The 24,802-nt window shown below is 47.7% G+C and overlaps 1 protein-coding gene across 1 annotated transcript in view; it reads left to right on the forward strand.

Moving 5' to 3' along the window:
• The window catches only part of Fam20a (FAM20A golgi associated secretory pathway pseudokinase), a 51,063-nt gene that overhangs the window by 25,578 nt on the left and 683 nt on the right, over window positions 1–24,802 (forward strand). The window contains exons 2-10 of the mRNA XM_032914053.1: window positions 13,055–13,239; window positions 13,824–13,874; window positions 15,542–15,620; window positions 19,924–20,016; window positions 20,475–20,590; window positions 21,018–21,198; window positions 22,482–22,591; window positions 23,239–23,320; window positions 23,727–23,786. Of these exons, the coding sequence (XP_032769944.1) occupies window positions 13,055–13,239; window positions 13,824–13,874; window positions 15,542–15,620; window positions 19,924–20,016; window positions 20,475–20,590; window positions 21,018–21,198; window positions 22,482–22,591; window positions 23,239–23,320; window positions 23,727–23,786 (957 nt within the window). The remainder of the gene's footprint in view (window positions 1–13,054; window positions 13,240–13,823; window positions 13,875–15,541; window positions 15,621–19,923; window positions 20,017–20,474; window positions 20,591–21,017; window positions 21,199–22,481; window positions 22,592–23,238; window positions 23,321–23,726; window positions 23,787–24,802) is intronic.

Raw genomic sequence — 24,802 nt, forward strand, 5'->3', positions numbered from 1 at the left:
GGCCAGCCTGGGCTACAAGAGACCCATGTCAAACAAAACAAAAATGTCTACGGTGAACTCACTTTTGGGTTGGGCTTCAATGCTTGTGTTGATAGACAAGGATAGCGTTCAGGACCTTCGTTTTCCACAGTTACATAAACCGAAGCTCTGGAGCTTCAGTGAACTGTTGTCACTAAGACCGTGTTTTGGTCTCAGTTTTTTCCTTTGCAAATTGTGGGTAGGAATGGGCATCTTGTCCAGGAGTCGGAGGGTCATCTGAGATATTGGTGTTCAGCAACAGTGCTAGCTCCACCCTTGGAGGAGGGGTGGTACATGGGTGTGGCTGTGCAGGAGTACACTTGGAGGCCAGAAGCGGAAGTGGGTTTCCTGATGGAGTCTGTCTCTGCCTTACTTCCTTGAGACGTTGTATCCCAGTGCACCTGGTGCTAGGCTGGCAAGCCTGCAGACTGGACAGCAATCTTCCTGCCTCTGTCCCAACACTGAGGTAACAGACATGGATGCAGCCACACTCAGCTTCTGACATTGATGCTAGGGTCCTCTGCTTACATAATATTCACTGTTGCCCACAGTGTCATCTTCCCAGGCCCCAGAGTCAGCACTGTGTGACGCAGCCATGTGTCCTTTTCTGTGATAGCATTCCCAGTTAGCTCTTGTTTGGCTCACTGTGTAGATATCACACTGTGTAAATATACCACACTGTGGGGATACCATACTGTGTGCACACACCACACTGTGTGTAGATGCCATACTGTATAGATACCATACTGTGTGCACACACCACACTGTGTGTAGATGCCATACTGTGTGCACACATCACATTGTGTAGATGCCATACTGTGTGCACACATCACATTGTGTAGATGCCATACTGTGTGCACACACCACACTGTGTGTAGATGCTATACTGTGTGTAGATGCCATACTGTGTGCACACACGGTGTGTAGATGCCATACTGTGTGCACACACCACACTGTGTGTAGATGTCATACTGTGTGCACACACCACACTGTGTAGATGCCATACTGTGTGCACACACCACACTGTGTAGATGCCATACTATGTGCACACACCACACTGTATAGATGCCATACTATGTGCACACACCACACTGTATAGATGCCATACTATGTGCACACACCACACTGTGTGCATATACCACACTGTGTAGATGCCATACTGTGCACACACCACACTATGTGCACACACCACACTGTGTAGATGCCATACTATGTAGATTCCACACTCTCCTCATTCCAGCAGGGGTCTAGACTGGCCCTTGTCATCACTGTTAATAAAAAATAGGCCTTGTGCTTTGCCTCCCCTGTTTATTCTTCATCCAGAGTGTCAGCGATAGGACGGTAATGGAGATGTGGGTATTTGAAGTGGTCTTTGAAGGAGCTCTCAAGGTAAAGACTAATGTGAACATAGATTGGAGTCTTGGGTCCTTTCCCAAGGAAAAGATTGTCAGGGAAGAGAAGATCAATGGCTATGATTTAGTCTAGAGATGAACCAAGGGTTAATCATGCAGCGGTGGCGCTGTGACTGATGAGAGCGGCACCTCCCATGATCACTCGAGTGTAAGAGAAGAATAAGGAAGTGGTTTTGATTAAAGAGGAAAAAAAAGCCAAAACTGGGCTTGGTGGCTCCCACCTGTGACGCGCAGAGAATCAGAATTTTTGTCTTGACAAAAGTCAAAGAGGAAACAAGCAGGGGAGGGGCCCTTAAAAAATTGTAGATGTGGGGTTGGGGATTTAGCTCACTGGTAGAGCGCTTGCCTAGCAAGCGCAAGGCCCTGGGTTCGGTCCTTAGCGCCGGAAAAAAAATAAATTGTACATGTGGAAAATGGGTTTCAGACCCTTGCTTGGATGTTGTAAGGCAAAAGACATGGCTGGTTCTGTCCTGCCATGGACGGTGTAAAATAGGAGCTGGCATTGTCTCTGATTCTGTTCTGTGACATACGAGGGAGATCTCAGTCTTTCTTTTTCTTTTTTTTTTTTTTTGTTCTTTTTTCGGAGCTGGGGACCGAACTCAGGGCCTTGCGCCTAGGCAAGCCGCCTACCACTGAGCTAAATCCCCAACCCCGATCTCAGTCTTTCAAAGGGCAGCAGAGAGAAACCCCACCCAAGCCTGTGGGAGGAAGGTGTTTCATTAAAAGAGGCATGAAGTCCAAACGTGACAACTGTATTAAGATAGACAGAAGATGTCACTGGGCCATCTGGCGACATCTTGCTCACTGATTTCCTTTCTCCCAGTGGTGACAACTACAAGGAGGTTGTTCTGGCCACCAGCATCTTCTCTTCTATAGATTTCTTCCTCCTTCCTCTCATGACAGGGTATCATACAGCCTGGGCTATCTTGTTTGTAAATCATAGAAATGAAATAATCGTTTTAGTCATATAAAGACGACGAGGGAAAGATTCACGACCCTCTACAAAATAGTCCAAGAAATACCAATGTCTCCCGAGAAGATGTAAAGCAGCAGCCTCGCTTACAACAACAGAGACACGCAAACTCAGAACACAATGAGGAACCACTGTTCACCTTTGCCAGTTGACAAAGATCCAAAAGGCGTAATAGCACTTGTGTGGAAAACAGTCCCGCACCGTGAGTAGCAGGGATGGGGAATTTGAGCGTCTCTAACAAAGACCTGCTTGCCCTTATCCAACACTCTGTCACCTCTCTAGGAATTTATCACACAGATGTACTCTCGCACGGGGGAACACTGCTTGTCAAACGCTCAGAATTTCGGAAGTTATATTGATAAAACCCCAGAGGATGGATGGCTTGCACACAACGTTTATTTCTCGCAGTTCTGAATGTTTGGGAACTCCAGAGTCAAGTGAGTGAGAGAAAACACTGTCTCGCTGTGTCCTCACATGGTAGGGAGGCCAGAGCTAGCTCTCTGTGAGATAGATAGATAGATAGATAGATAGATAGATAGATAATAGATAGATAGATAGATAGATAGATAGATAGATAGATAGATAGATAGATAGATAGATAGATAGATAGATAGATAGATAGATAGGTATATGGATATGGATATGGATATGGATATATATCCTAGTCCTGAGAGCTCCACCCACCCCCAAAACCTTGTTAGACCCCCACCCCTAGAGAATTGGTATCAACATATGCATTTGGAAGGGCACAAACACCCACACAGAATGTGTCCCTTTCTTTTCTGTTGCTGTCATAGAACACCCTAAACCAAAACATCTTAGAGGGGAAAGGGGGTTGTTAGGCTCGAAACCCCAGGTCACAGTCCATGACTACAGGGAAGACACAACAGCAGGGGCTTGAGACAGATGGTCACAGCCCATCCACAGCCAAGAGCACGGGCCACCCTACCTGTTTCCTTGCTTAGCTCCCAGCCACCTCTCTCTACGTTTAGACAGTGCAGGGTCCAACCCAATGAAAGGGCCACGCCCACCTCGAGGGTGGGTCCTCCCATCCCAATCAACCATCAAGACAGTCTCCCCCCACCCCCAGAGACGTGCCCACAGGTCAACCTGATCCAGTCATTCCTCAATCGAGACTCTCTCCCTGGATAAGTCTAGGCTGTGGCGAGTTGACATTTTAGCACTAACCATCACACCGTCGCAGGTTAATTACATGATTTCCACACACCAGGCTGTAGCCTCGTCTTAAAAAAAATGTTCTAAATAGAGAAGCCAGGCACCATGGTGCATGCCTGTAATTATAGCACTCGGGAAGTCTACACAGAAAACAGTTGAGTTACAGCCCTACGTTGACTATTACAGCAACTTATCTGGGGGAAAAAAAAAGATAGCCTTCTGTATACAGAATTGAAAAATTGCCAAGATCTTTTGGTGAAATTTCTTCGTGTAGATCTTACAGCACCACATATTTAGAAATGAAGGTGAAAAACAGAGTGGCTAGTGACATCACTTGCCCCCAGGGAACAGGGGTGCAAAGAAATGTCAGAGATTTAAAGTTCTGAATTATGTCAACACGTTTTCTATTCAAAACTATGTAAGTTTTTTTTTAAAAATCCAACATTTTTACAGTGCGTTTTACCCAAAATGGATGCTGTGCTTTTTAGGGAACATTTACTAAGGGAACTTCATCTCTGCCTAGAGAAAGGAGCACAGAGTGGGTTTTCTAGCTCAAGGTCAGGATGGCACTGGTAACTAAGGTGTTTTATTGACGTGGGGAGCGACCTTGGACAGAACGTCTAGTGCTTGGTGCTTCGGTTCCATGCTGAGTACTTTTTCCCTTTGAACGACAGTTAGCTTCAAAACCGGCGTACTCTTGTGATCTTCCACCCTGCTACACAGATCTCCACCTTATACGAACAGGTTTTTATATACCCACTTAAAATAGAGTGGTATTCTTTCAGATGCTAACTCTAAGCCTGCTTCCTCTGGTACTTGGGGCTTCCTCAAATCCTCTGTCCAAAACCCCCTCCCCACCATGGGGTTCTTCTCTGCTGTGCTGGATCTGACATCACATCTGCTTGAATGGCATGACTTCTTCTCCAAATCATGGTGGACCAGATCTACCTCTTACAGCATTTCTTCCTGTGATACACACACACACACACACACACACACACACACACACACACACACACCACTGAGCAAAACCATAAAGCATGGGGGGTTACCTTGTTGCCCCGTCCTTTGAGGATACAGACCTCAATACACAGGTATGGTAGGATGCCTTGGTGCCTTAGTTTCTGATATGGTGGGAACAAGGTACCTGCAGCTTAAAGGGTGTTTAGCCATAAAAGGCGTATTCTGATCATCGGGAGACAGTTACCAGGACACCCTACAGCCTTCCTCAGCAACCTCATATAGAGCTCCTTGTCTGCAAGGTGGTCTGGGGTGCTCCCTCCCTGGAATAGGTAGAGGCTCTTTTGAGAAGCTACCCTTATGCACAAGTTTATCTGTTGCAACTAAATGTACTAGATGTATGAATAAGTAAGGAGGTCACTGTACCTTGCGTGTATTCCTCAGGAAGGTCTTGTCTGTGTCCATCAGAACCTGACAAGGCCAGCTTTGTCATTTTCCCGGAGCCCTGTCATTTCTCTTATCTGGTCAGCTTGGCTATCTCATACCCAGCTACAAGTCCTCTTACTCACCGCTGCCCTACCGAGCCACTCTGTCAGACTTTTGCTTTTTTTCTTTTTTTCTCTCCCCCCAAGCCTGATACGCAGGGTTGCAGAAGCAAATAGATTTTTCTGTATATTTACCATTTTTCTTTTTCTAAGCATGCAGCCACCCTCAGGCAGGCTAGCTCTGGGCAGCCAGCCTCTCTGAGGGTGAAAATGTCCTAACTTGTAACATTTGCCAATTGCCGTGGTGTAACCACTCCAACCATGTTATGCGTCTAAGCCATCTCTCCAGCACCTCCCCACTGGCTGGCTACTCAGAAGCAGAGAGCGCTCACGCTAAGCCTCTGCAAGAAACGGATTACTCTTTGCAGCTTTCCTTTGATCACTTATAAGAAAAATTCACAGAGGAGGGCATCCCAGCAGCATCCTGTCTTTCTCCTACACAGCCAGCAGCCCTAAGAGAAGTGGGACTCCATCTCTGGTAAGGGCCAGCATGGTCAGCCTGTGAGGCCTGGACTCCCCACCTGACAGGAAACCATTTATGACTGAAGACGCACTCCGTTTGCCACACACGGGTGTTCCGGTTCAGATGCTGTGTCCCCCAGCTGTGTCCCCAACTTTGGCTGAAGCTACGATCTATTTGCCAGCACTTAAGAAAACGCCACCTCATCCCCAAACCCGGCTGGGCCAGGAAAATCGTTTCTCCTCCTCCTACTCAATCCCGTTCTGTACTGCTCTGGTTCAGGGTGACTGACTTGGCTGGCCACTTCCCACCCCTTCCAGCAAACTCCCAAGAGAGTCTAGCAATCATACAGTGGTAGCTTCCAGAGTCCTGGGAACTAGGACGGACAGATCTGGGGTTTTATTTTCTTTTTCTATTTTCTCCCCCCTCCTAAAAATAAAATGTTAATAAAGGAAAAGTTGGCTAGAGACCCGGCCAACAATTTGCCCTCTCCCTTGATTTCTATAAAATTCCACATCTAGAAAATTTTAATACTGGACGTTTTCAGTAATTATAAAACTAGTACATGTTGACCTTTTGTTGGGGAGAGAAAAGGAGGAGGGCTTCACTGGCCTGCGGCTAGAGTTTCAGAGACCTCGCCAGCCTGGCTTCCCTCCCTCTACCCCAAGCTCGAAGCTAACCAGGGGCTTGACCTTGTGGGAAGAAAAAAGATTCAGCCACAATTTTTTTTTTCTGCTCTTGGAATCAATGTATTTAATAAGAAGAATGCTTCCTTGTCTTGTCTCATTTGTAGACTTTCCCCAGCGTGTCAAACCAGCACTGTAGAGGGTGGGCTTTTAATATCATTTCACATTAATATTGCTTGTTTTCCAACGGGGCAGCGAACTCACAAGGGCTGTGAACTTGTTTGGCCTCGAATGAGATGCCGTTTAATCCAAACCAATCTTTTTTTTTTCTTTTCTTTTTAAACAGAGATGCTTAATTGGGATAATGATCTGGATGTGTGGCTTCCTTTGGAAAAATTCAGAATAAATTACTTGCCTGAAAGATGTTCCATGAGAAAAAGGAAAAGCACTTTATTTTGTGCGCAGCTCTAGTTCCAAAATATAGATCAATATCTAGCTCTGGGCAAACATTTGATGGATGAATGGTGTCCGTTCAAAACAACACTGAGCTAAAAATGAAGGCAGTTGCCCCTTGTTGTCTGGGGAGTCTCCTCTCTAATTTGACAAACTCGCTCCTTGCTACCTTCGGCCTGCATTCTTTTCTCCTTTTTGCTGCCTGCCCAGCGTGAGAACGCTGTGCTTGTGAGTACACATTTAATTCGCTTCGGGCACACGAATCAGTCTGTCCTCTCTGTGATTGTTAATAAAGTTTACATGTCTCCTGCCCGGTGACCCTAGAGAATTCAAATAAAAAGTCTATCCAAAAGTCAGTTAACCATTTTAGGAACAAAAAGGAATGCTCTGAAGCATTAATTGAGTCGTCTACATTTAAGAAAAAGAAAAATTGGGGTTGGGGATTTAGCTCAGTGGTAGAGCACTTGCCTAGCAAGCGCAAGGCCCTGGGTTCGGTCCCCAGCTCCGAAAAGAAAAAAGAAAAAAAAATTAGATCCGGGATGGTGGTTACATGCCTACAATCTTATATTCTCAGCACTCGGGAAGCTGAAGCAGGAGCATGGCGAATGCAGGGATGCCTTGATATGATAGAAAGATGGACGGACGGATGGACGGACAGACAGACAGACACAAACTGAAAAGAAAGAGAAAGGAAGTGAGGGAGGGAAAGAAATGTAAGGTACATTTCTGTTTCGGTTTGGTTTTTTTGAGACAGGATCTCAATTTGCAGCCCTCAGTACCTTGTGACTCACTACACAGACCAGGCTGGACCTGAACTTACAGAGATCCGCCTCCCTCTGCTTCCTGGATGCTAGGATTATAGAATGTAGTTTTAAAAATAAATAGAAAAACGCTTAAAGTAATGGTGTGTGGCTTTTCAGCCTCTTTGTGAACAGAGCACATATCATTTCTCACTACTTTGCATAAGCTACCTTAAGCTCAGAGACATAAGCAGCACCCATTTTGTTCTGAAGGTCAGAGGTCGAGGAGGACGTGGTTTGATCTCTCACAAGATTAAAATACAGTCCACTGTCAATCAGGAGATAAGGGATCCCATTTTGAGCACCTTCCTACTGTTGGTTGAGTCCTACTGTTGGTAGATTCTGTTCCTTATTCGGCTATCAAGCAGTAAACATTCTCAGCATGTGTGATAGATGGGTGGTCCCTTGACCTTGACCTACGCAGTCTTGCAGTTTCTGCGTTTGTGATTGGTTGGTGGTCCTTGTCTCGACCTGCGCACTCTCACAGCCTTGGGCGTTTGTGATTGGTTGGTGGTCCTTGCCCTTGACCTGCGCACTCTCACAATCTTGGGCGTTTGTGATTGGTTGGTGGTCCTTGCCCTTGACCTGCGCACTCTCACAGTCTTGGGCGTTTGTGATTGGTTGGTGGTCCTTGCCCTGGACCTGTTCCAACTTCAGAGCCAACCACAGTGGTTTTGCTCTTCCTAACGATTTGTTTTCTTCCTGCCGTTTCGATTTGCTACCAGCCAGAGAAAACCTTTTCTTTTAAGGGTCACAACAACATAGCAGAGAGAGCTTAGCAATCATACTCCATTCAACGGTACCATGGAACGCTGGCATGATCACAACCACAAGGAGGGATCCGAGATTAATAATCTGCACTGTAGAACACTAGAACGGTTATGATGATAAGGATGGAGCCACAGAACAGCACTGGGAATGAGGTCACGGAATGTGTGAGGCCAACCTTAGAATACTATATATGAAAGCATTCTCATATTTTCTTACAGCTATGAGATATGTTCTTTTTTATGTTTTTTTTTTAATTCAAAATGCATTCTGCGTTTGGTTAAAATAATAGAAGGGGCATGTTCTCCCCTTCCCTGGGCAATGTAGAGCCCTCACACTTCATTCTGGATGTCATAAATAGGATGTGCAAACATTACTGCCTTTGTCCATTTAAACCACTGTAACAAAACACCATACATTCAGCGGCTCATAAACAAAAGAAATTTACCTTACTTTCCATAGTGCAGAAGCCTAGACCTTCCAAGATAGGCATGCCAGTCATTGGATGTCTGATACATCCCTCTTCCTGGCCCATAGGCAGTTAGCTTCAAGCTCTCACGCTGTACATCAAAAGAAGCAAAGCTTTCTCTCTGGGGTATTATTTTGTAGACACTGATCTGATTTAGGACGTCTCTGCTTTCTAGACCCAAGCATCTCCAAAGCCCCCCCCCTTTCTAATAGCAGCACTTAGGAAACCAGGATTTCAACACATGACCTGGGGGAGGGGCAGAAACATCCCGTCCATCACAATAGCTAAGATCGGCAGATGGACCCAAACCTCTGGTCTTGGAAGAACCGTGGGAGTGGCCGGCAAAACTTAATATGAACATGTAGTAATGCCAAGGCCACACAATAACTGTCTTTGAATATCATAACATCTACAATGTAGGAAAGGAATGTGTTCTGCCTAACTTCAGGGCCTAAAATAAAACTCATTGATAGAAGGTAGGAGAATATTTTGGGCTCCATGTTGGAAGTAGACAGATTGAGCTAATCTGCTGGTGGCTTGATGTTCTCCCCGGTACACTGCTACATAATGAAGAGGTAACAACTTGATAAGAATGACACGAAGAGGAGGAGTTGGGCTAGGTCCACCTCTATGCTCCCTCCCCCTCCCCCTCTCCTTTCTCGTCCCCTCCTCCTCCTCCTTTGTCTTTGCACGTGATGTCAGGACTCTTTCTTGATCATTTTCCACCTTATTCTTTGAGACGGGATCTCTCACCCAAACCCAGAGCTCACTCATAATCATTAGTCTACCTAGCCGGCTTACTCCTCAGGAATCCCCTGTCACTGCCTTCCAGAGTTGGAATTGCAGACCAGCCACCACATGCATCCAGTGTTTATACAGGTCCCAGGGATCTAAGCTCTGGCCATCTTGTTTGGTCAGCAAGTGGTCTAACCACTGATCCATCTCCCAAGCACCTTCATACATACATTTCTTCCCACCTTTAAAAACCATAAGTCGAGAGGGTTCCACGGGAGCTCAGGCTGCTTTGACCTTGCTATATAGCTGGCTGAGTATGGCCTTGAACTTCTGATCCCCTTGCCTCTACCTCCTGAGTTCTGGGATTTGGGTCATCACACCCAATTTATACAGTGCTGGAGATGGAACCCAGGCCTTCCTGCATGCGAGGCTAATACTCCGTGGGCTGAGCCACATCCCTAACTTTCCTTTGAGTTCTCTTGAACCCTGAGGTCATTCGTTATTTGACAATGACATCACAACTTCCTTTACACTTGCTTCTTTGACCCAAATCCTCTGCTTTTTTTTTTTTTTTCTGCTCCTCGACCAGGTATACCTCTACTTGTTCTCCACGATGATGGTAAGATGTTACCATCTAAAATCAGATTCACGGTATCCCGTTTGCAAGTTTCTTATTTTCACAATTAAGTCTAAATAACAGAAAATGTGGAGTGCGGATGGAAAGAGAAAAGGTGGTTGATTGTGCAAAGGCACGAGTGTAAGGCCAGCAGAGCTCTGAGGGATAACCATGGGGGTGAGACTTGGGAAAGAGGAGCTAAAGGCCAAGGATCAACAAAAGGATAAGGTACAGGCAGGATAGGGGTTCTATCGGGCTATGTCCAAGGACAGCACAGGATCATAAACACAAATGAAAATGGAACACAAGGAACAAGGTTAATGTAACAATTCCACGGTTAGAAAGTCTGTGGAAACTGTCTTTATAACATGGCAAAACTTCAAGACTCAGAACGTAGCTAAGCAGGGAGCTCGCTTTGGCCCTGGGTGGGAAAGCAACTCTCAGGAGACCAACCAGACGGTGAATTCAAATGTCAAGAACAGAAGATGGCAGAGACCCAGAGGGTCAGAGTGAATATTCAATGCCAGGTGTAAGAACTTCCCCCAAAGACTAAGGAACCCTTCATCCAACATCAACAAATTGGAAACCTTGTCCCTCAACGCTGCCCTTTCAAAGGAACAATTCCAGATGTTGAAAGGCTGATTCCTGGATCAGAGCATGCCCGGATGAACAACCTGATCAGGTCCCAGATGTCCAGGGTCAACGACACCTGACAGTTTGAAAGCCTGATAGAAATGGAATTTGTCACTGCCTCTTCTGGGCTCCTTGTACATATTAGGAAGTCACTCTTGTGAACATAAAAGATAATAATGAATGCCTTTGTTCTGTGGCCTTCTTTTCCAGTTAGGGGGCTATTTGTATAGGTAGAGGAAGTCCAGATTGGTGTTTCGTAACCAACTCTTCGTTTCTTGGCCAGTATCACTGCTACATCCTGCATGGTTAGGTCCTGGAAACCTGGCTGGGGCAACTGGGAATGAAGAAACAATAGATGATAAAGAAATGGCAGATGTGTGCCCAGAAAAGCTGAGATCGGGTGGGCTCTGCTCGCTCCCATGGAGGGCACCTGCTATGCAACCAGAAACGTGTGAGTTTACTGTATACAGTACAAGAAAGAGGGATTGGCTAGGTTGGGCTGGTTGGGGAACACTCTCAGGTTGCCGTCATCCTGGAGGAGGAGACGGAGGATGCTAGTTTTGCACACACTGATCAGTCATTCATGAACACTCAATTTGAACTACAGGAAGACATTCCCTTTTCTCTGAGACTTACCTGAGGAAAGGACTGCCATTGCTGGGGGAGGGGCAAGCACTGGGGGTATGGGAGATGACGTGGCAGTGCTCGTGTCAACAGGACAAATTTACTCAGCATCCATCCACTCTCCATTGAGCTTTGTCTTCGCACTTGGCTGAAGAAGAACTCTAACATGGACATCAAGAAAGGACTAGGGCTCCGGGAACATCGTTAAGAGCCAGAGGACCAGGAGGACTGTTGCCAAAATGTCTTCCCGGTTCCCTCAGGGATGCAGCACCCATGAGCTCTCAACAGTCCAGCCTCCAGAACAAGACCTTCAGAAGATCACACCAATCAACGTGCAGCAGTGGATGAAGGAAGAGATCTCAAGGCCGGGCCACAACGTCAGGACACGGCTGCGGAGGGATGGAAAGCGGTTTTACTCGAGAACAAGCCTCCAGATGATAGGTTGCCCATGCCCATGTGTGCTGCTTGTGACCTGGACTACTCGCTGCCCGACCCCTACCTCCCTTGGGGGTTGGAGGTGAGGTGGCATGGAGTCAATGGTATAGAGTCCGGGGAGCAGGTTGAGAAACGCCGCAAGCTCGTCTGAACCCCTTCTGCAAGCTCCTTTAATATCCTCCACCCCATTGGTCCCAAGAAGTATCTCTTCTAAACAGCAGTTCCCAATTGGCTGGCACTGTCTGGGTCAGCCACCCTTGGTCTCTCAGGCAGTCTTCAATTAGGTCCTCCTGCAGGAGATGAATTTGCAGCTGCGTGGCCACCTACATTTACGTAGAGGTGGGTGCCACCGTTCAAATAGAGGTGCACAAATTAATTGTACTCAGTAGTACGTGCGGGTGCATGCGTGCGTGCATGTGTGCGTGCGTGTGTGTAACTGTTATAGAGGAAGATGATATGAACTTGAAAGCTCGAAAATACTTTGTGCTCATGTATAAAATTCTAAAATAAATAATAAACAATTTTAAACGGATTTTTTTTAAAGCTCGCTAAAGTAACAGGAATCAGTAGCTTTTCAGTCCGACCTTGTGAGTTAGTGTTCACCACAGAGGGGTAGAGGCAGAACACAGAAGTCCATATTTGCCTGTGCCGAGTATTTGCACACTCAGAATTCATACATAGCAGCATCAGTGTCCAACGTATTGGAATTTAAAGGTAAATTTTCCTATATTTCCCTAATTACTTCCTAAGCATACCACGTGTCTTTTGAGTGAGACTCTGAGCTAATCAAAGCAGAAATGTAAGTTTCTGCTCTCCTCCTTGCAGGAAATCTATTGAAAGAGCAGTCAGAAAACAGCTCGTCATCCTTTTCCCTGACGCCAGGACCCACACCCTCCATTCCCTTTATCCTTACTGGTTGCCTTCTCTCCATGGCCTAGGGAGGTGTAAAATATTGAGAGACTAAGAAATGCAAATGGTCTCCAAGTCAGGACATGCCCACTTCTACTCGCACCATGCAACCATCTGCCTTTTCTTTCAGGATCCCCGCAGTTTGTAACTCAGTATTTATGTCTACATGTAACCATGTTGCATGAGTCTGTTACTTAGTATTTATTTATGTCTGTATGGAACTGTGTAACATGATTTTTCTCATTAAGATTAGAAGCTCTCTGGGGACAAGGAGGGAGCAGGGGCTGTTTTATTCCCCGTGGTATCCTAAAAGTGACATAAATCCTGGCTTGTAATAGATGCTCATACACCTGCTGAATGAACGAAAGCATGAATACATGCGCAGAAAGTGCATTCCTATTCTACCAACTCAACAACCAAATCGCTCTCCTGGTTCTTGCAGACGGCACAAGATATACAAAGAACAATTCAACCTCACCTCCTTGGATCCCCCAGTGCAGTTTCGACCAGAGGCCAGCTGGGTCCAGTTCCACTTGGGGATCAACAGCCACGGGCTGTACTCCAGGTCCAGCCCTGTCGTCAGCAAGCTTCTCCATGACATGAGGCACTTCCCCACCATCAGCGCTGGTAAGGTTCATGGGAAAAATCTAGAAGGAACTTTCTCCCAGAGGCTCGGGCTCCAGGAACCGGTCAAGAGTTGCCACTAATACATGATTATACAAGGCCAATAAGCATATCATACTCCTTATGAAGATCGCATGGCCTTAATCTCATCACAGAGACCTAAGTTCTGTACTCTTTAAGGAAGGTGGTTGACATTGTTTACTGAATGCTCCCATTGTACCAGGAGCTGTCTTCTTTTTTATACCATTCTGGTATAAATATCATCGCTGCCATTTACAGTTGCGGATCAACAAGCTGGCAAAGCCAGTGCCAGAGCTAGGACTCGTACGTAGGTCTACTAATCCCAAGCACCTATGACAGACATGCCACCTGGGAAGTTATTAGCTAGACCAAGAATGGCTGGCGTATACAGGGAAGGGCTAGAAGGTGTGGAGCCTGGAGTGGAGGAGGCAGAAAATTGTAATCCCTGATCTCTAAAACCTAGCCGTCTGGGTACTCATGGCTGTAATTCCTCTCGTAGGGCTGGGTCAGAGGTGGGAGCCCGTCTTTGGCCAGCTCTCTCAGGATTACTGTTCTTCTCCTTGCAGACCACAGCCAGGATGAAAAAGCCTTGCTGGGGGCCTGTGACTGCTCCCAGAGTAAGTGACATGACTTCCCACCTCCAGCCAGCCTCCAATGGGCTCTCCCTGACCGACCTCTGAGAATACAACACTCCCCCCCCAAGCCACCCACAGTAAAAGGCATCTTGGAATCTCTGGGGAGCATCCTACAGGTCAAAATGAGGTGCAGGGCTAAGCGCCATCAGCATCACTAGGGAGCTTGTTAGAAACACAGAATCTCCAGCTCTGCTCCCGTTTTCCCAATCAGAAGCTGAATGTTGGTAGAATCCCCTGTGATTGGAGTAGGATTTCAGATCCGAGAGGCAATCGTACAGGACAATGGTTCCTGATGCTGCTTCTCACCCCTGAGAGCTTTAGAAAGTACTGTTGCCTGCCCCCCCCCCCGCCTCCAGACATCTGGGCTCAAGTGTGGCGGAGAGGGAGACCCATGGCAACCTTTTTAAAATATCTCATGTGGCTCTCACACAATCAACATTGAAACTAAACTGGGGTAAATGACAGACAGAATGGAAAATCTAAGAGGAAAAAGGTAACAGAGCTCCCCTCTGGGTGCTATAGACTGGTTTCAGGTAGGTCTGAACAGTGAAGCCAGGAAATTGCCCCCAGCCCTGAGTGGTCTTGGTTATTTACCTAGATGTGCTGAACACAATTTCTATATATGTGTGATCGGCCACATGCTGTAATCCCAGAATTTGAGAAGCTTAAGCAGGAGGATCATGAGTTCCAAGGCCAAACTGGGTTACATAAAAAGGTCAAAGACAGCCTCAACTAAACACCGAGACCCTATCTCAAAGAGTGAAGGGAAGTAGGGGAGGGGACGGGAGGGGGCAGGGCACAGGAGAGGAGAGGACGGGAAGGAAGGGAGAGGGAAAGAGGAAAGGAGGGGAGGAGGGGAAGAGGAGGGGAAGGGAAGAGGAGAGGAAGGAAAGAGGAGGGGAAGGAAGGGGAAGAGGAGGGTAAGGAAGGGGAAGAGGAGGGGAAGTAGGGAAGGGGAGGGAAGGGAGGGGGAAAGGGAAGGGAAGGGGAGAGAGGNGGAGAGGAGGAGAGGGGAAAGGAAAGGGAAAACTGGTACAGAAGAGAAATGAAAAGACAAGAAGAGTAGGGGAGATGGGAGGAGAGCAATGGAAGGGAAGGGAAGTCGAGAGATTAGGGAGAAGCATAAACATCACGATAAATCTTCAAACTCACAAATTTTCAGGTCCGTAAATGGCATTCGCAAAGATACTATTTTAAGACAGGAAGCAAAAAAGTTCCTGGTTTTGATTCCCAGAGCCACAAAACAAAATAAGATAAAACCAAGAGTTGTATAAGCCCTAGACCTAGCACAGGCACAGACTATTACACAGGGAGCCATTATAAACACTGACAATGGACAATGTAGTAGGAACCTACGAGATCACAGCTGAAACCCAGGGAAGAGAGGCCCAGTCCCTTTAGTCTATGGGAAGTTTTCAGGGATGTCTTCTTGGGGGAACCCTGTGTAACCTGACTTCTTCCCAAACTGGCAGAATAACTGTACTGGGCCCCTCTGAACACATGGACCACAGCCTGATGCGGTGGGCTTTGCCACTCGGGCTTTGCAAAGCCTGTAGTCTCTGGTGTCTTTTTAAGTAGCAGAAAAAGGTTGGGTTTCTCAGTAGCACCACAGCCCACAGCTTAGACATCCCCCCTTCTACCCCTCACAGTTGTGAAACCCAGTGGGGTCCACCTGAAACTGGTTCTGAGGTTCTCAGACTTCGGGAAAGCCATGTTCAAACCCATGAGGTAAGTGAAGCCTTCTTCACCGGGACCCCTGGTGGTAACCCTGGGGGAGCTTTGACCAAAAGGTAGTAAAAGTAACCTAGTACCCTCATACATGTCTGCCCCACACACAGAACTCTTTCGGTGACAAGGATAATAATTAGAACCAGCAATAGCTAATGTCTTAGGGTTTTATAGCTTTGACCAGATACCATGACCATGGCAAGTCTTATAAAGGAAAACATTTAACTGGGTGGGGGGGGTGGCTTAGAATTTAAGAGATTTGGTCCATTATCATCACGGTCGGAAGCACAGTGGAAGGCAAACAGACCTGATACTGGAGGAGGAGCCGAGGGTCCTACATCTTGACCCAAAGGCAGCAGGAGACTGTATGCCACACAGGCATAGCTTGAACACAGGAGACCTCAAAGCCCGCCTCCACAGTGACACGCTCCCTCCAACAAGGCCACACCTCCTATGGGTCAAGCATTCACACGCATGAATCTATGGGAGCCACACCTGTTCAAACCACCCCGGCTAACTCTCACTGTTGACTTGGTCCCTCAAACGCATCAGTGCTACACACACTACATGAATTGTGGGTTTGGACACCAACGGTCTCACGGACCTCACGAGCCAGGTACTGATATAATTTATGTCTATACTGAGGCGAAGACACCATCCTGTGAGAGGCCAGCTTGCCCCAGACTCCACACAACAAACAGCAGGCCCAAGAATTGCAGCCAGCGGCTAGACTGCTAAGCTGACCCTCTCCTCCTGAAACGAATCCTCACCCCTATCCAGGATTAAGAATACCCTCTTTGACGTCACAGGGTTTTCTTCGCATGACGATGCTTGCTTCGATTGAAAATCTAGGCACCAAGGAGGGCTGCTATAAAGTCAAGTGTGTGTTTATATTGATTTCAACAGCTGTCTTTCGATTTGAAGTACGTGTATGTGGGTGGAATGATGGCAGAGTATGTGTGTGTGTGTGTGTGTGTGTGTGTGTGTGTGTGTGTGTGTGTGTGTGTGTGTACTAGCTCTAGAGGGTCTGAAGGCCACAAGTTTGGCTTTCTTGGAGTAGAGTGCAGTGCTTTTGGCCCCAGAGAATGTCCCCCTTGTAGATGACATGCATAGGAAAGAATATCCCCATAAAGGGTTCCATGGCTCACGTTCCTCTCAAGTTTTCTGCCTTCCGGTGCTGTTTATTCCTGTTAACTTAGACCCACACTTTCCGGCCAACCGAGAAGACACCTCCTGAATAGCCCCCATGCAGTGGGGCCTAGAGACAGGAACAGTGCTGAGTCTCTCGGTCTCCGAACTAGGAGGGAAACAAAAAGCGTCTCTTTAAGGACAAGTTTGGAGTAGGAGAGCAGCATGCTGGATTCCCTTTGGAACTTTGAACAACCGCGATGTCTAAGTCCCATTCTCTCAGAGCCCAGTGGCTTCCTCCAGCCCCAGTCCCCATGATCCCAAGGCCCGAGCAACCTTCAGAACCTTTTAGATGAGGAGTTTTCTCCTTTTGGGAATGCAAAAGACCAAGCTGTTTACAACCATCCAGTGGTGATATGAAAGAAACATTTGAGTATCATCCATTCACACTTGTTGACTTTTTTTGTTTGTTTGTTTTATAAATCCCACCATCCAGCCTATAAAACAATACATGAACATAAAAATGTTACCCATACACACATGTCACATATCAGTTGCCATAAGTACTAGCTCTGGACTCAGGCTGAGTGTCAGGGTTAAGCCGAGAGTCAGTTCCTTCCCCTCCTCTCCAATTACCACCGCTGTTTGGGTCACTCCATCGGGCCACACAACCAGCACGGAGGAGGTCTTCCCGCTGTGTTAGCTTTTACAAAGCTGTAACCAAATGTCCAAGGTAAGTAACTTCACAGAAGAAGACTTGCTTTTTGCTCAGTGTTTCAAAGGGCTCAGATCTCTGTGGTGGGGAGGGCATGTGGGAGCAGAGCAGTTCTTAACCGAACTACCTAGGAGGCAGAGGAAAAAGCATATAGGATGGGCTCAAGGCCCAGTGACTACCCCTGCCTCCTTCCTTTCGCTGCTTCCCCCAAGATGCCCTCATAAGTATGACCTAATGGGCTCTCGAAAGGCTATACACATACCCAGAACTGTTTTTGCTGACCTCCTAGGCTTTTCTCAATCTAATCCAGTTGCCAATGACGCTTATAACCACCGCACACGCTAATGAATCTGCCTCTGTCAGATAAATTAAACTATGAAGGAAATCGAATGGAAAAACGTTACTTTTCCTAAGGACGGTTTCAGGAGGGGGGTCTCATCATATGGCCAAATGCAGAGAGCACTAAAGTCGATAAATTGTGTGTGTGTGTGTGTGTGTGTGTGTGTGTGTGTGTGTGTATGTGTGTGTGTGTGTTTGTGTGCGTGTGTGCGCACATTCGCATGAGCTCACCTTAAGTATTATTCCTTAGGTCCTGTGTGTTTGTCATTCTGTTCACTAGTTTGTTCCTTAAGATAGAGTGTCTCACCAGCCTAGAACTCACCAAGTAGGTGAGTGTCTCTTTGAATGTGAGTTCAGATTGAGCCACCTCCCCGAGGTCATATGCCTTTGTCTCGTATTTAAGTTTTTTCCATGGCTGGTCTCAAACTCCTGGGCTCAGTGCTCTCTCTGTCTTGGCCTCCCAAGTGGCCGTGCTCTTCAGTCCGAGTGAGCAGACACAGCCACAAGCAGAGACCCCCACCAGGCATGTGACGCTTCGATGTCATCCTCCTAACTCCATCAATGGGGTTCCAGCCAGTGAAGAGTTTAAAATCATGAGGGCTCGTACAAGACCACCGGTTAGATGGGTCATCCTAGGGACACTGATGAAGAAAGCGAAACAATGGAGGACATGTATAGCCATACGTACAACACGAAGTTTCACCTGCAGGTCTCTGAAATTCAGTTCAAAAGAATCAAGCATAGTGTCTTTTAAAACATATTCCCTTCTTTTGAAAAGGCATGTGGGCCTTCCCTCTGAGTAATTTAAAGTGAAAAAGCGCTTGTCCCTTTTCGGAAAGAGTGCGAGTTTATCTTTGGAAAGTCTACATTCTAAACGAGAAGGTGATACTTTTACATTGATCTGTTTGCTGTTCCTTGTTTTTTGAGACTGATCGCAAACTCTGCAGCACGCCCTTGGAAGCTCTTGGGACTCAGATCTCTCCTTCCGCTATGTGGGACCCAGGGACAGAACTTGGGTCATTAAGTGAGGTGGCAAGCACCTTTATTCACTGAGCCATCTCACGGTCTCCAAGGTGATACTTTTAAAATGAAATATCTATGATATATTACCCATGAGAGGTACACTCCTTAGTGCTCAAAATAGAAAAATCAATGGTGTCGAAGAAAAAAATAACCTTCCAATTTTAAATCTATCATAGCTCGTATGAAAATCTGAGAGTGTATACTCATATGGTAGAATGGGGACAGACAGGCAGCATCCAGCCACACCCTCAGCCCTGGACTTGACGATTACACTAGACCTGGCTGCATCTCTATCTGTAGTCTCTGTCCGTACATCCGGCAGCCTCAGTGCGGATTTTCAGGATTGGCCTGTGCCCTTCTGGCAAAGTGTGCCTTACTATTTTGGTTGTGGAACCTGGTCGTCCGTGTGTTTGTTCATGGTACCGCCTCCGTCTATGACTTCCTTTGCTTTTCCAGCCTTCGGAACAGGTCCACACTCTGGACTATAAAATTATTCGAAGGTCACAGAAGCACTTTCCTAACTCGGCACCACGACCCCACCCTCACATCCCCCGGCAGACTGATTCTCTTCAGGAATCCATCAGCAATCTGAAAATGGAACCGGATCAATACCATCTATTTCTGCTTCCCTTAGCTCTCTGGCTGGGCCTGTTCTCACTCCCCACCTGAGTTTCTAAGAGTTCTGTCGCCTGTATTTCTCCCTCAGACCCATAACTTTCCAGTCCTTGCTCCCATTGCCAGGTCTGAACATGCCTCACCGTTTTGTGTGTCTAGGTCCACCCCACCATCACTTCTAATATCTAATATCCCACACTCTTGATAACACCTGCACGGGAATGCTTGGTTTTCTGCCCTTGATTTTGGGTAAACCAGCCACTCCCCTGCAGAGCTCCATGTGCAGACTTGACACTGCCAGTGCCTACAAAAAGCCTGCTTTTTCCCGCTTTGCATGTCTCCTCCCTGCTCAGGGAGGGAGGGGCCCATTGCTCATTTGCGGGTCCACCATCCACATCCACATGAAAAGCACCACACAAGGCTCTCTCCTAGGGCTTACCACTGAAGGCTGAGTCCAGGGCGTGACCCTTCCCTTCCTTCCAGACAGCAGCGAGAGGAGGAGACACCCGAGGACTTCTTCTACTTCATAGACTTTCAGAGACACAACGCTGAGATCGCAGCTTTCCACCTAGACAGGTAGGTCTGGCCCCTGACCGGCACGGACTGCAAGGGCCAGTGGTGCCCTGGGGGAGAGGATGCTACCCAGACCTTTGCAGAGAACTCTTTCTGGCTTCTCATCTCTTCTACCTCAGAGTAGGGCCTTCAAGTCTACTATCTCCTTCCAACTCTGTTAGGTTAAAAACACTTAATGTAATGGACAATTCGTCAATATTTTTATCATTTTATTAAATTGTATTATGTTTCGCCGAGTATTATGAAGCTTGGTTTGATCTCTAAGTCATTTCATAGCCGAGGCTAGATTTGAACTTCTAATCCTTTGGTCTCTGTTTGCCAAATACTGGGACTCCAGGTATACACTTTGCCTGGAAATACGAAACAATTATAAGGAAACATTTGTTGGCCCAGACACAGGGCTTTTTTTTTCCCAGTCCCTGATGATCCTTCACATCTGAACAAGAACCCTTCTCTTCCAGGATTCTGGACTTCCGACGGGTGCCACCCACCGTAGGGAGGCTAGTGAATGTCACCAAGGAAATCCTGGAGGTCACCAAGAATGAAATCCTGCAGAGCGTTTTCTTTGTGTCTCCAGGTGGAGTATCAGCCAGAGCCATACTCTGGGTCTTAAGTATATGGTGAGGCATCATGTCCACTGGTAGGGTCAACGGTGGTCTGAGCTCTGCCATTAACACATGCGTCGCTGGGGTAGGAGGGTGCTGCTGTCCAACGCTCCCAGCCAGGTCTCCTTAAGTGTAACACCAGATGAACTACGGACAGTGAAGAGTTGTGTGAGACGCTGGTCTCCCAGGTGCTGGAGATTATACATCCACCCTTCCATAGAGCACTCATCATACGATAGGATGCTCTGAGACATTTGAAACTTGGTACCCTTGGCCCAACATCCTTTTCCCAAGCCGGGAGTTTGAGTTCCCCATCCTATTCCTAAGGGGTTTCTCAGGGCAGAAGATGACAAACCTATCAGCCCCTGCTTCATTTCTCTCTCCTCCCTCAACTTCCAGCTAACAACGTGTGCTTCTTCGCCAAGTGTCCGTACATGTGCAAGACGGAGTATGCTGTCTGCGGCAACCCACACCTGCTGGAAGGTTCCCTCTCCGCCTTCCTGCCATCCCTCAACCTGGCCCCCAGACTGTCTGTGCCCAACCCCTGGATCCGTTCCTACTCACTGTCAGGAAAAGAGGAGTGAGTCGGCTCCCTAGCCACACCCCCTGCCCAGGGCCCTGCAGTCCAGTTCTTCAGAGTGGTCACCCTAAACCCTAACACTGCCTCAGTCCGCTTACTGATCCTAGGATGGACAGATTGAGTGTTCACTACTCCTGGTAGCTCATATACTGAGCTTCAAGGCACTTATTCTATAACAAAGAACCACGGGGGAGAAGCTCAGTGGGTAGTGCTTGCTGAGTCAGCCTGAAGACTAGAATTCAGATAGACAAAACCCACTGTCAGCCAGGCACGGCAGTCACCTACAAACCAAGCGTGTGAGAGACAGGGACACTGGGTCCCCTATTCCAGGTGGCCAGAACAGATAGACTGGTGGGAATTAGCAAGTCAGAAAAGACATTGCTTCAGGAAATAGTGGGGATGCATAGAGGAAGACACTGGACATCGACTTCAGGCCCTGCATACATGTGCACCTACACACACACACACATGTGCACCTACACACACACATATGCACCTATACACACACATGTGCACCCACACATGAACATGTATGCATATATACATGCATGTCACAGATAACTCAAAAAAAAAAAACGCAGCACACAAGAGGACCCATTGGCTATATGCCCATATACAAATATGCTATATATAGCATATCTTGCACAATGTGTGCACCAAATGAATGGACTCCATGAACAGGTCCATTGGCACATCACCACAGTTCTGATGGGAAGAAAACGTCTACAGAAGAATTTTAGGAGGACATGACTTTGTGAGACAGCGTGAAGGCAGGACATGTGAGGCGGACACCAGCCTATGGGAGGTCATGGGTGCTGTGGGGATTTTAGAGGAGCAAGGACCCAGAGCAAGCAGGTGCGGTGCCAGCCTTTCTGCCACCTGCTCTGTGTGTGACTTCTCTCTAGCACGTGGCACCCCCGACAGCCACTTAGCGTTCAGCAAAGTCGGACTCTAAACCTTCCCGTCATCTGGAATCTGCAACCTTTCTTTGTAGATGTCCTTCCCCGGGGTCCTCCTGGAGGGAGCCAGCTACTGCCTGGCATCTTGAGATCCGTGGGGGTTGGGGATTTAGCTCAGTGGTAGAGCGCTTGCCTAGCAAGTGCAAGGCCCTGAGTTCAGTCCCCAGCTCGGAAAAAAAAAAAAAAAAAAAAAAAAAAAGAGATCCATGGGCCAGGGCAGGTTTGGGGAAGCAGGGATGTGTGCGTGCGTGGATAATATGGAGAGGGGCCCCAACACCCTGGCATCTTGGCTTTTCCAGCCCCAGGACTTCTTCTCCCCCTCAGGTGGGAGCTCAACCCCCTCTACTGTGACACGGTAAAGCAGATCTACCCATACAACAGCAGCAACAGGCTTCTCGGCATCATCGACATGGCCGTCTTTGACTTCCTGATTGGTAAATACCCGACCTGGGGTACCTGGCAGAACTGTACCCCACTCTTTGCCTAGGATTCCTTCCAGGAGACCTTTGCCAAAATTGCAGCTGGGACCAGGATTAGACAGCCCTGCATCTCCCACATACTCATCGGAGTCCAAGGGAACAAACAACGTGCCCTGGTTTCTTAGAAGGGGGCGGGGTGGCGCAGGTTGGAGGTAGAGGTTACTGAAGGGGTTCCCACTGTCGAGGAAGATGCACCACCCTGTTAAGACCCAAATGGGCAACAGACTTGAAGCTGGATGTTCCCTTCACTTGGTGAGAGAAAGCCAGGACTGGGAGGCCCAAAGCGAGGTCCCAGCCCCACAAACCAGTAATTCTACCCTCTAGTCCCACTGGGACCCGGAAGGAGGCTGCATGTTTGAGGCTGCCTGGGCCCAGAAAGCCCAACACCGATGTGTTCTGGAGGCACAAGGGCACAGTTCTGCTCACTGGGCTGCCAGGCTAAAGCTCCGGGATGGGTAAAGTAAAAAACCTAGGCACGTCGTGATCCGAGCTCAGGCTCCTGTCTAAGTATTACCGACCAGCCACATCCCCAGGACCCAGGTCAGGCTCTTCTGTACCTGTGGCCTTCAGACCCTAGCTCTGATCTCTCCCCTCCATTGCAGGAAACATGGACCGACACCATTATGAGATGTTCACCAAGTTTGGGGATGATGGGTACCTTATTCATCTTGACAACGCCAGAGGGTGAGCACCGCTGCCCACATCCCACTGGAGACCCCAGGAAAGCCTGCACTGCCCCGGCCTGTTTCCATCTGGCCCTTTTTCCCACTAACCTTTGGGTGTTTTTTTCTGCCCCTTACTGAAGAGCACAGATTCTCCGGTGTGAGAGCACTCTTGTGTCCACCAATGAACCTGACTGAGACTTTCAGTAGATGCTACTTTCCTGGAAGCAGAGTATGGCCTAGCCTCCGAGGCTGGCCTGCAGAAGCAGGGAGCTTGAGGCATCTGTGACCTGACTGACTGACAGGGGTGGGGGTGGGAGCCGTTGAGATGGTTGCCATGGTGTCTAGCGCCTTATCCTACCTAATTCACAGAAGGGTTATCGCAGAGATCACCCAGAGTGAAGGAAGGGCTCTGTCTCCTCTCCTAGGTTCGGACGGCATTCCCAGGACGAACTCTCTATCCTCGCCCCTCTCGCGCAGTGCTGCATGTAAGTTTCTGCGCCATGGGTACCACGAGCTGTGGGCAGCACCCACATCTCTGGCCTAGGACGCTTCGGACAGAATGTGAGCTGCCTAGCTTCCCACACTGCAGTTACCGGCGTTCCCTGGTGATGTCTTCCTCATCCTTTACCAGAAAACGAGTTAAGATCTGATCTTCTAAGTCACCAACTTTAATCTTTAGCCCACTCGGATAATCACCCACTTTTACAGATATCAGTGTTCTTTGATATTGCTAATCAGCCCTTTGCTTTCCTTATGTAAGCTCTTAAATATTGCTATTACAGCACCATCTTACCAAACCTTGAAGTCTGGTAAAACTGGGTCAGACTGAAATTCCAGCCCCTTCTCTAAAGGACACCTAACCTACTTCCGTATCTTGTGGCACTAGGGCCCTCTTAGCTGTCGCTAATTATAAAGATGTGACTGAGACTTAGCAGAACCATCCCATTTGTCCCCTTGGCACGTGAATGGTCCAAAGCAACTCCTTGGGTTCATTCAAGTCTCTCTCCTCCGGACAGGATGAGCAGTGGTTGCTTTGTGTCAAAAATCAAACAATCAGACTGCTTGCATGAGTCCAAAAGAAATCCAGTCCCTAAAGTCAAAATGGACCTAGTCACTTGTCATCCCTGTGGTTTTAGAATCTGACACAGGAGACGCATGATGACGTTGGCATGTTGGAGGTTGGATTTTTCAGACAACAGCTTCATTCACCTACTCAAAGTTTCTTCCATCAGCTTTAAATCTTTAAAACCAACAAACCCTAAGCCCCCTACCCTCCCCTCTGTCTCCCTCCCTCCCCTCCCCCACCACACACAGAGCAAGTAAACAAAGGCTGTTACCCACCATTAATTCCTTCTCCACATGGCTCTTAGTGAAGTATGTTTGCCTAGAAATAAGATCTCTAAGAATACCAGCTGCCGAGAGCGGTTTGTGGGGAGTGGGCAAGCGCAGGTGAGTTACCTTCCTTAATGTGCTGATCTGGCCGCACTGGCTTTGTCTCCTC

The sequence above is a fragment of the Rattus rattus genome, chromosome 9 (assembly GCF_011064425.1).
Source record: "Rattus rattus isolate New Zealand chromosome 9, Rrattus_CSIRO_v1, whole genome shotgun sequence".
Taxonomy (NCBI): domain Eukaryota; kingdom Metazoa; phylum Chordata; class Mammalia; order Rodentia; family Muridae; genus Rattus; species Rattus rattus.